Consider the following 12,500-nt stretch of genomic DNA (forward strand, 5'->3'; position numbering starts at 1 on the left):
GACACAGACACACAGACAGACACACAGACAGACACACAGACAGACACACAGACAGACACACAGACACACACACAGACACACACACAGACACACACACAGACACACACACAGACACACACACAGACACACACAACTTACCACAATCATCTTCATCCGTGTGGTCCCCACAGTTGTCGATTCCATCACACCTCCGCCCGATCCACAGGCACACGCGATTGTTCCTACACCGGAACGGCCGGTTGGGTGGGCACTGAAACTTAACTTCACAGACACAAAGAGATGGGGAGAGAGAGAGAGGAGGGTGGGAGGGAGGGATGGGGGGAGAGAAAGAGAGAGAAAAAAGGAGGGAGGGAGAGAGAGATGAGTGGAGGGAGGGAGGGACGGGGAGAGATGGAGGGGAAGGGAGGGAGGGGAGGGGAAGGGAGGGAGGGGAGGGGAGGGAGGGAATCAGAGAGGCGAGGAGGAGGGGGAGGGAGGGAGGGAGAGAGAGACAGACAGACAGAGAGACAAGGGGGGAGGGACAGTGGGAGATGGGGGGGAGAGAGAGAGAGAGACGAGGGGGGAGAGAGAGAGAGAGAGACGAGGGGGGAGAGAGAGAGACGAGGGGGGAGAGAGAGAGAGAGAGACGAGGGGGGAGAGAGAGAGAGAGACGAGGGGGGAGAGAGAGAGAGAGACGAGGGGGGAGAGAGAGAGAGACGAGGGGGGAGAGAGAGAGAGACGAGGGGGGAGAGAGAGAGAGACGAGGGGGGGAGAGAGAGAGAGACGAGGGGGGAGAGAGAGAGAGACGAGGGGGGAGAGAGAGAGAGACGAGGGGGAGAGAGAGAGAGACGAGGGGGGAGAGAGAGAGAGACGAGGGGGGAGAGAGAGAGAGACGAGGGGGGAGAGAGAGAGAGACGAGGGGGGAGAGAGAGAGAGACGAGGGGGGAGAGAGAGAGAGACGAGGGGGGAGAGAGAGAGAGACGAGGGGGGGAGAGAGAGAGAGACGAGGGGGGAGAGAGAGAGAGACGAGGGGGGAGAGAGAGAGAGACGAGGGGGAGAGAGAGAGAGACGAGGGGGGAGAGAGAGAGAGACGAGGGGGGAGAGAGAGAGAGACGAGGGGGGAGAGAGAGAGAGACGAGGGGGGAGAGAGAGAGAGACTCGAGGGGGGAGAGAGAGAGAGAGACTCGAGGGGGGAGAGAGAGAGAGAGACTCGAGGGGGGAGAGAGAGAGAGAGACTCGAGGGGGAGAGAGAGAGAGACTCGAGGGGGGAGAGAGAGAGAGACTCGAGGGGGGAGAGAGAGAGAGACGAGGGGGGAGAGAGAGAGAGACGAGGGGGGAGAGAGAGAGAGACGAGGGGGGAGAGAGAGAGAGACGAGGGGGGAGAGAGAGAGAGACGAGGGGGGAGAGAGAGAGAGACGAGGGGGGAGAGAGAGAGAGACGAGGGGGGAGAGAGAGAGAGACGAGGGGGGAGAGAGAGAGAGAGACGAGGGGGAGAGAGAGAGAGAGCGACAGAGGGGGGAGAGAGAGAGCGACAGAGGGGGGAGAGAGAGAGAGACGAGGGGGGAGAGAGAGAGAGACGAGGGGGGAGAGAGAGAGAGACGGGGGGGAGAGAGAGAGAGACGAGGGGGGAGAGAGAGAGACGAGGGGGGAGAGAGAGAGAGACGAGGGGGGAGAGAGAGAGAGACGAGGGGGGAGAGAGAGAGACGAGGGGGGAGAGAGAGAGAGACGGGGGGGGAGAGAGAGAGAGACGAGGGGGGAGAGAGAGAGAGAGACGAGGGGGGAGAGAGAGAGAGACGAGGGGGAGAGAGAGAGAGTCGAGGGGGGAGAGAGAGAGAGAGAGACGAGGGGGGAGAGAGAGAGAGAGACGAGGGGGGAGAGAGAGACACGAGGGGGAGAGAGAGAGACGAGGGGGGAGAGAGAGAGAGAGACGAGGGGGGAGAGAGAGAGAGACGAGGGGGGAGAGAGAGAGAGACGAGGGGGGAGAGAGAGAGAGACGAGGGGGGAGAGAGAGAGAGACGAGGGGGGGAGAGAGAGAGAGACGAGGGGGGAGAGCGAGAGAGAGACGAGGGGGGAGAGAGAGAGAGACGAGGGGGGAGAGAGAGAGACGAGGGGGGAGAGAGAGAGACGAGGGGGGAGAGAGACAGACGAGGGGGGAGAGAGAGAGACGAGGGGGGAGAGAGAGAGACGAGGGGGGAGAGAGAGAGACGAGGGGGGAGAGAGAGAGACGAGGGGGGAGAGAGAAAGAGAGAGAGACAGAGAGGGGGAGTGAGAGAGAGAGATGAGGGGGGAGAGACAGAGAGAGAGAGACGAGGAGGGAGAGGGAGATAGAGAGAGATGAAGGGGGAGGGACAGAGGGAGACGAGGGGGGAGACAGAGAGAGAGACGAGGGGGGAGAGAGAGACAAGGGAGGGAGGGGGAGAGAGAGAGAGATCATTTAAAGTTGCCTCCAGTGTCATTAAGATGTGAACTGTTACCATTACACAGAAATGTTTCACGAACAAGCAATACAGACAAGACTCATGCTGGGATCGACTGGTAACTCTGCCCCTCTCTCCACAGACCTGCTGAGGTTGTCCAGCATTTCCTGTTGTTGGGAAAGGTTCTCCCAGTTTATTCTAAAACACCAGTTAGTGCCTAATCCTCCAGGAACACTGTTCACAGCCAGATCAGTCAGAATGATGTGGAGGGAGATTCACAGGAGCAATGATCAAACACCATGTTGCACCAGCACATACTTGGGACACACACGGTCAGCATTCGGCCTGTAAGGAGTGTCTTAGAGAGAGAGAGAGAGATAGACAGACAGAGAGAGACAGAGACAGAGTGCGAGAGAGAGACAGAGACAGAGTGCGAGAGAGAGACAGAGACAGAGTGCGAGAGAGAGACAGAGACAGAGTGCGAGAGAGAGACAGAGACAGAGTGCGAGAGAGAGACAGAGACAGAGTGCGAGAGAGAGACAGAGACAGAGTGCGAGAGAGAGAGACAGAGTGCGAGAGAGAGAGACAGAGTGCGAGAGAGAGAGACAGAGTGCGAGAGAGAGGCAGAGACAGAGTGCGAGAGAGAGGCAGAGACAGAGTGCGAGAGAGAGGCAGAGACAGAGTGCGAGAGAGAGGCAGAGACAGAGTGCGAGAGAGAGGCAGAGACAGAGTGCGAGAGAGAGGCAGAGACAGAGTGCGAGAGAGAGGCAGAGACAGAGTGCGAGAGAGAGGCAGAGACAGAGTGCGAGAGAGAGGCAGAGACAGAGTGCGAGAGAGAGGCAGAGACAGAGTGCGAGAGAGAGGCAGAGACAGAGTGCGAGAGAGAGGCAGAGACAGAGTGCGAGAGAGAGGCAGAGACAGAGTGCGAGAGAGAGGCAGAGACAGAGTGCGAGAGAGAGGCAGAGTGCGAGAGAGAGACAGAGTGCGAGAGAGAGACAGAGTGCAAGAGAGAGAGACAGAGTGCAAGAGAGAGAGACAGAGTGCAAGAGAGAGAGACAGAGTGCAAGAGAGAGAGACAGAGTGTGAGAGAGAGAGAGACAGAGTGTGAGAGAGAGAGAGACAGAGTGTGAGAGAGAGAAACAGCGAGAGAGGGAGAGAGAGACACGGAGAGAGGGAGAGATAGAGAGACAGGGAGAGAGAGAGAGAGAGAGAGAGAGAGAGAGGGAGGGAGAGAGGGAGAGAGAGTGAGACAGAGAGAGAGAGAGAGAGAGAGAGAGACAGAGAGAGAGAGACAGGGAGAGAGAGAGAGAGACGGAGAGAGAGAGAGAGAAGAGACAGAGCAAGAGAGAGAGAGAGAGAGAGAGGGAGAGAGGGAGAGAGAGTGAGATAGATAGAGAGAGAGAGAGACGGAGAGAGAGAGAGGGAGAGAGAGAGAGGGAAAGAGAGAGGGAAAGAGAGAGAGACAGACAGACAGGGAGAGGGAGAGAGAGAGGGAGAGAGAGAGAGAGAGGGAGAGAGAGAGGGACAGAGGGAGAGAGAGAGAGAGAGAGAGAGAGAGAGAGAGAGACAGGGGGAGAGAGAGAGACAGGGGGAGAGAGAGAGACAGGGGGAGAGAGAGAGACGGGGGAGAGAGAGAGAGACGGGGGAGAGAGAGAGAGACGGGGGAGAGAGAGAGACAGTGGGAGAGAGAGAAAGAGAGACAGGGAGGGAGGGAGAGAGAGAGAGAGAGAGAGAGAGAGAGAGAGACAGGGAGAGAGAGAGGGACAGGGAGAGAGAGAGAGACAGGGAGAGAGAGAGACAGGGAGAGAGAGAGAGACAGGGAGAGAGAGAGAGAGACAGGGAGAGAGAGACAGGGAGAGAGAGACAGGGAGAGAGAGACAGGGAGAGAGAGACAGGGAGAGAGAGACAGGGAGACAGGGGGAGAGAGAGAGAGACAGGGGGAGAGAGAGAGAGAAAGGGGGAGAGAGAGAGAGACAGGGGGAGAGAGAGAGAGACAGGGGGAGAGAGAGAGAGACAGGGGGAGAGAGAGAGAGACAGGGGGAGAGAGAGAGAGAGACAGGGGGAGAGAGAGAGAGACAGGGGAGAGAGAGAGAGAGACAGTGGGAGAGAGAGAGAGACAGTGGGAGAGAGAGAGAGACAGTGGGAGAGAGACAGGGGAGAGAGAGAAAGATAGGGAGGGAGAGAGAGAGAGAGAGAGAGAGAGAGACAGGGAGAGAGAGAGACAGGGAGAGAGAGAGACAGGGAGAGACAGGGAGAGAGAGACAGAGAGACAGGGAGAGAGAGGGAGAGGGAGAGAGAGAGACAGGGAGAGAGAGACAGGGAGAGAGAGACAGGGAGAGAGAGAGAGACAGGGGAGAGAGGGAGAGACAGGGGGAGAGAGAGAGAGACAGGGGGAGAGAGAGAGAGACAGGGGGAGAGAGAGAGAGACGGGGGAGAGAGAGAGAGACAGGGGGAGAGAGAGAGAGACAGGGGGAGAGAGAGAGAGACAGGGGGAGAGAGACAGGGGAGAGAGAAAGAGAGATAGGGAGGGAGAGAGAGACAGGGAGGGAGAGAGAGAGACAGAGACAGAGACAGGGAGAGAGAGACAGAGACAGGGAGAGAAAGACAGAGACAGGGAGAGAGAGACAGAGACAGGGAGAGAGAGACAGAGACAGGGAGAGAGAGACAGAGACAGGGAGAGAGAGACAGAGACAGGGAGAGGGGAGAGAGAGACAGACAGAGAGAGAGAGAGAGACAGAGAGAGAGAGACAGGGAGAGAGAGAGAGACAGGGAGAAAGAGACAGGGAGAAAGAGATAGAGACAGAGAGGCAGGGAGAGAGAGAGAGCTGGAGACAGAGAGACAGCGAGAGAGAGAGATAGAGACAGAGAGAGAGAGATGAAGGGTGCGTGAGGGCAGGATTCGGGGCTCCGCGGGAGGTAACTTACGGCACTCCTCCTGATTTTCGTCCGAGTTGTCCCCACAATCATCTTCGCCATCGCATTTCCAAGCCAGTGGTTTACAGAGCGTGTTGTTACACTGGAACTCATCCAGAGGACATGTCCGGACCACTGAGGAACAGATATCAAACACCCAGAGCAGGTCAATAACACAGGCGCTCGCACCCCACAGCCCCTCACGCACCCCACAGCCCCTCACACCCACCCCCACACCCCCTACACACCCCACACCCACCCCCACAGCCCCTCACACACCCCACACCCACTCCCACAGCCCCTCACACCCACCCCCACAGCCCCTCACACCCACCCCCACACCCCCTACACACCCGACACCCCACAACCACTCCCACAGTCCCTCACACCACCCCACACCCCTACACACCCACACACCCCACTCCCACTCCCACAGCCCCTCACACCCACCCCCACACCCCTACACACCCCGCACCCACTCCCACAGCCCCTCACACACCCCACACCCACTCCCACTCCCACAGCCCCTCACACACCCCACACCCACTCCCACTCCCACAGCCCTCACACCCACCCCCACACCCCCTACACACCCCACACCCACTCCCACTCCCACAGCCCTCACACCCACCCCCACACCCCCTACACACCCGCACCCACTCCCACAGCCCTCACACCCCACCCCACACCCCCTACACACCACACCCCCACACCCCCTACACCTCCCACACCCACTCCCACAGCCCCTCACACCCACCCCCCACACCCCCTACACACCCCGCACCCACTCCCACAGCCCCTCACACCCACCCCACACCCCTACACACCCCACACCCACTCCACAGCCCCTCCCACCACCCCACACCCCCTACACACCCCGCACCCACTCCCACAGCCCCTCACACCCACCCCCACACCCCTACACACCCACCCCCCACAGCCCCTCACACACCCCACACCCACTCCCACTCCCACAGCCCCTCACACCCACCCCCACACCCCCTACACACCCCACACCCACTCCCACACCCCCTACACACCCCACACCCACTCCCACAACCCCTACACACCCCACACCCACTCCCACAGCCCCTCACACCCACCCCCACAGCCCCTCACACCCACCCCCACACCCCCTACACACCCCGCACCCACTCCCACAGCCCCTCACACACCCCACACCCACTCCCACTCCCACAGCCCCTCACACACCCCACACCCACTCCCACTCCCACAGCCCCTCACACCCACCCCCACACCCCCTACACACCCCACACCCACTCCCACTCCCACAGCCCCTCACACCCACCCCCACACCCCCTACACACCCCGCACCCACTCCCACAGCCCCTCACACCCACCCCCACACCCCCTACACACCCACCCCCCACACCCCCTACACATCCCACACCCACTCCCACAGCCCCTCACACCCACCCCCCACACCCCCTACACACCCCGCACCCACTCCCACAGCCCCTCACACCCACCCCCACACCCCTACACACCCCACACCCACTCCCACAGCCCCTCACACCCACCCCCACACCCCCTACACACCCCGCACCCACTCCCACAGCCCCTCACACCCACCCCCACACCCCTACACACCCACCCCCCACAGCCCCTCACACACCCCACACCCACTCCCACTCCCACAGCCCCTCACACCCACCCCCACACCCCCTACACACCCCACACCCACTCCCACACCCCCTACACACCCCACACCCACTCCCACAACCCCTACACACCCCACACCCACTCCCACAACCCCTACACACCCCACACCCACCCCCACAGCCCCTCACACACCCCACACCCACTTCCACTCCCACAGCCCCTCACACCCACCCCACACCCACTCCCACACCCCCTACACACCCCACACCCACCGCCCCTCACACCCACCCCCACAGCTCCTCACACCCACTCCCACACACCCCACACCCACTCCCACTCCCACAGCCCCTCACACCCACCCCCACACCCCCTACACACCCCACACCCACTCCCACAGCCCCTCACACCCACCCCCACAGCCGCTCATACACCCCACACACACCCCACAGCCCCTCACACCCACCCCCACACCCCCTACATACCCCACACCCACAGCCCCTCACACATCCCACAGCCCCTCACACCCACCCCACACCCACTCCCACAGCCCCTACACACCCCACACCCACTCCCACAGCCCCTACACACCCCACACCCACTCCCACACCCCCTACACACCCCACACCCACTCCCACTCCCACAGCCCCTCACACCCACCTCCACAGCCGCTCATACACCCCACACACACCCCACAGCCCCTCACACCCACCCCCACACCCCCTACATACCCCACACCCACAGCCCCTCACACCCACCCCACACCCCGCACCCACTCCCACAGCCCCTCACACCCACCCCCACACCCCCTACATACCCCACACCCACAGCCCCTCACACCCACCCCACACCCCTACACACCCACCCCCACAGCCCCTCATACACCCCACACACCTTCACACCCACCCCCACACCCACCCCCACAGCCCCTCACACCCACCCCCACAGCCCCTCACACACCCCACACACCTTCACACCCACCCCCACAGCCCCTCACACCCACCCCCACACACCTTCACACCCACCCCCACACCCACCCCCACAGCCCCTCACACCCACACCCACAGCCCCTCACACACCCCACACACCTTCACACCCACCCCCACAGCCCCTCATACACCCCACACAGACCCCACACCCCCTACACACCCCACACCCACAGACCCTCACACCCACCCCCCACACCCCCTACACACCCCACACCCACTCCCACAGCCCCTCACACCCACCCCCACAGCCGCTCACACCCCACACCCACTCCCACTCCCACAGCTCCTCACACCCACCCCCACACCCCCTACACACCCCACACCACAGACCCTCACACCCACCCCCCACACCCCCTACACACCCCACACCCACTCCCACAGCCCCTCACACCCACCCCCACAGCCCCTCATACACCCCACACAGACCCCACACCCCCTACACACCCCACACCCACAGACCCTCACACCACCCCCCACACCCACTCCCACACCCCCTACACACCCCACACCCCCTACACACCCCACACCCACTCCCACAGCCCCTCACACCCACCCCCACATCCCCTACACACCCCACACCCACTTCCACAGCCCCTCACACACCCCACACCCACTCCACAGCCCCTCACACCACCCCCACATCCCCTACACACCCCACACCCACTCCCACAGCCCCTCACACCCACCCCCACATCCCCTACACACCCCACACCCACTCCCACAGCCCCTCACACCCACTCCCACACCCCCTACACACCCCACACCCCACACCCACAGACCCTCACACCCACCCCCACACCCACCCCCACAGCCCCTCACACACCCCACACCCCCTCACACCCACCCCCACAGCTCCTCACACCCACCCCCACACCCCCTCACACCCACTCCCACACCCCATAGCCCCTCACACCCACCCCCACACACCCTCACACCCACTCCCACACCCCATAGCCCCTCACACCCACCCCCACAGCCCCTCACACCCACTCCCACACCCCATAGCCCCTCACACCCACTCCCACACCCCCTCACACCCACCCCCACAGCCCCTCACACCCACCCCCACAGCCCCTCATACACCCCAACACGACCCACACCCCCTACACACCCCACACCCACAGACCCTCACACCCACCCCCCACACCCACTCCCACACCCCCTACACACCCCACACCCCACACCCACAGACCCTCACACCCACCCCCACACCCACCCCCACAGCCCCTCACACACCCCACACCCCCTCACACCCACCCCCACAGCTCCCTCACACCACTCCCACACCCCCTCACACCCACCCCCACAGCCCCTCATACACCCCACACAGACCCCACACCCCCTACACACCCCACACCCACAGACCCTCACACCCACCCCCACACCCACCCCCACAGCCCCTCACACACCCCACACCCCCTCACACCCACTCCCACACCCCATAGCCCCTCACACCCACCCCCACAGCCCCTCACACCCACTCCCACACCCCCTCACACCCACCCCCACACCCCCTCACACCCACCCCCACACCCCCTCACACCCACTCCCACACCCCATAGCCCCTCACACCCACTCCCACACCCCCTCACACCCACTCCCACACCCCCTCACACCCACTCCCACACCCCATAGCCCCTCACACCCACCCCCACAGACCGTCACACCCACTCCCACACCCCCTCACACCCACCCCCACACCCCCTCACACCCACCCCCACACCCCCTCACACCCACTCCCACACCCCCTCACACCCACCTCCCACACCCCCTCACACCCACTCCCACACCCCCTCACACCCACTCCCACACACCCTCACACCCACTCCCACACCCCCTCACACCCACTCCCACACCCCCTCACACCCACTCCCACACCCCCTCACACCCACTCCCACACCCCCTCACGCCCACTCCCACACCCCCTCACGCCCACTCCCACACCCCCTCACGGCCACTCCCACACCCCATAGCCCCTCACACCCACTCCCACACCCCCTCACGCCCACTCCCACACCCCCTCACACCCACCCCCACACACCCTCACACCCACTCCCACACCCCATAGCCCCTCACACCCACTCCCACACCCCCTCACGCCCACTCCCACACCCCATAGCCCCTCACACCCACTCCCACACACCCTCACACCCACTCCCACACACCCTCACACCCACTCCCACACCCCCTCACACCACTCCCACACCCCCTCACACCCACTCCCACACCCCCTCACACCCACCCCCACAGCCCCTCACACCCACCCCCACAGCCCCTCATACACCCCACACAGACCCCACACCCCCTACACACCCCACACCCACAGACCCTCACACCCACCCCCCACACCCACTCCCACACCCCCTACACACCCCACACCCCCTACACACCCCACACCCACTCCCACAGCCCCTCACACCCACCCCCACATCCCCTACACACCCCACACCCACTTCCACAGCCCCTCACACACCCCACACCCACTCCCACAGCCCCTCACACCCACCCCCACATCCCCTACACACCCCACACCCACTCCCACAGCCCCTCACACCCACCCCCACATCCCCTACACACCCCACACCCACTCCCACAGCCCCTCACACCCACCCCCACATCCCCCTACACACCCCACACCCACTCCCACAGCCCCCCACACCCACTCCCACACCCCCTACACACCCCACACCCCCACACCCACAGCCCCTCACACCCACCCCCACACCCACCCACACAGCCCCTCACACACCCCACACCCCCTCACACCCACCCCCACAGCTCCTCACACCCACCCCCACAGCCCCTCACACCCACCCCCACAGCCCCTCATACACCCCACACAGACCCCACACCCCCTACACACCCCACACCCACAGACCCTCACACCCACCCCCCACATCCACTCCCACACCCCCTACACACCCCACACCCCACACCCACAGACCCTCACACCCACCCCCACAGCCCCTCACACACCCCACACCCCCTCACACCCACTCCCACACCCCATAGCCCCTCACACCCACCCCCACAGCCCCCTCACACACCCCACACCCCCTCACACCCACCCCCACACCCCCTCACACCCACCCCCACACCCCCTCACGCCCACTCCCACACCCCATAGCCCCTCACACCCACTCCCACACCCCCTCACACCCACTCCCACACCCCCTCACACCCACTCCCACACCCCCTCACGCCCACTCCCACACCCCCTCACGGCCACTCCCACACCCCATAGCCCCTCACACCCACTCCCACACACCCTCACACCCACTCCCACACACCCTCACACCCACTCCCACACACCCTCACACCCACTCCCACACCCCATAGCCCCTCACACCCACTCCCACACCCCCTCACGCCCACTCCCACACCCCCTCACGGCCACTCCCACACCCCATAGCCCCTCACACCCACTCCCACACACCCTCACACCCACTCCCACACACCCTCACACCACTCCCACACCCCCTCACACCACTCCCACACCCCCTCACGCCCACTCCCACACCCCCTCACGCCCACTCCCACACCCCCTCACACCCACTCCCACACACCCTCACACCACTCCCACACCCCCTCACACCCACTCCCACACCCCATAGCCCCTCACACCCACCCCCACACCCCCTCACACCCACTCCCACACCCCCTCACACACCCCACACCCCCTCACACCCACTCCCACACCCCATAGCCCCTCACACCCACTCCCACAGCCCCTCACACCCACCCCCACAGCCCCTCACACCCACCCCCACAGCCCCTCACACCCACCCCCAGTTTCCCTCTCTCCCCGTCTCCCTCCTTCCCCCTCTTGCCCACCTCCTCCCTATCTCCCTTAGTTCCACCCTTCTCCTCCAACCCCTCAAACCCAGCTGCAAACCTTCAACTATTTATCCGATTTACCGACCCCCCCCTTGTTAAAGTTCCTATTGAATCTGCTTCCACCGCCCTTTCAGGCAGCGCCTTCCAGATCACAACAACTCGCTGTGTTTATAAACAATAATTCTCCCCATCTCCCCCCTCCTCCCCCCACCCTCTGGTTCTGTTACCGATTCTCTTCAATCTGTGTCCCCCTCTGGTTACCGACCCTCCCACCACTGGAAACAGTCTCTCCCTCTCTACTCTACCCCAAACCCCCTCCCTTCGTGATTTTGAACGTCTCGATTCAATCTCCCCCCCCCCACCTCCCTTAACCTTCTCTGCTCCAAGGAGAACAATCCCAGCTTCTCCAGTCCCTCCACGTGAACTGAAGTCCCCTCATCCTCCCCCCCAGGGTCCCGTTCTGGTCACTCTCCCTCCGCACCCTCTCCGAGACCCTCGACACCATCCTGAAGTGAGGGGCTGGGGATTGGGGACAGGGTACCCCAGGTGGAGTGGAAGGGGTGGGGGAGCGGTGTAGACAGGCGGAGGGCCAGTGGAGGGGCCTCCGTTTTAAGCTCTTACTACCCCGGCGTCGCTTACCTGAGCCACAGTTGTCCTCGTCGCTACCGTCCATACAGTCAGCATCGTTGTCACAGTGCCAGCGATGTGGGATGCAGTGGCCATTCTTACACTGGAACTGGTCAAT

At 63.0% G+C, this 12,500-nt stretch overlaps 1 protein-coding gene across 1 annotated transcript in view; it reads right to left on the reverse strand.

Annotated features, from left to right (window-relative positions):
- LOC121273234 (low-density lipoprotein receptor-related protein 1-like) overlaps window positions 1–12,500 on the reverse strand; it is a 428,870-nt gene that overhangs the window by 39,742 nt on the left and 376,628 nt on the right. The window contains exons 71-73 of the mRNA XM_041180254.1: window positions 12,395–12,500; window positions 5,322–5,444; window positions 139–261 (exon numbers count right to left, since the gene is read on the reverse strand). The exon at window positions 12,395–12,500 is cut by the window's right edge and continues 24 nt beyond it. Coding sequence (XP_041036188.1) covers window positions 139–261; window positions 5,322–5,444; window positions 12,395–12,500 — 352 coding nt within the window. The remainder of the gene's footprint in view (window positions 1–138; window positions 262–5,321; window positions 5,445–12,394) is intronic.

This window comes from Carcharodon carcharias, chromosome X, assembly GCF_017639515.1.
Source record: "Carcharodon carcharias isolate sCarCar2 chromosome X, sCarCar2.pri, whole genome shotgun sequence".
NCBI classification, from domain to species: Eukaryota; Metazoa; Chordata; class Chondrichthyes; order Lamniformes; family Lamnidae; genus Carcharodon; species Carcharodon carcharias.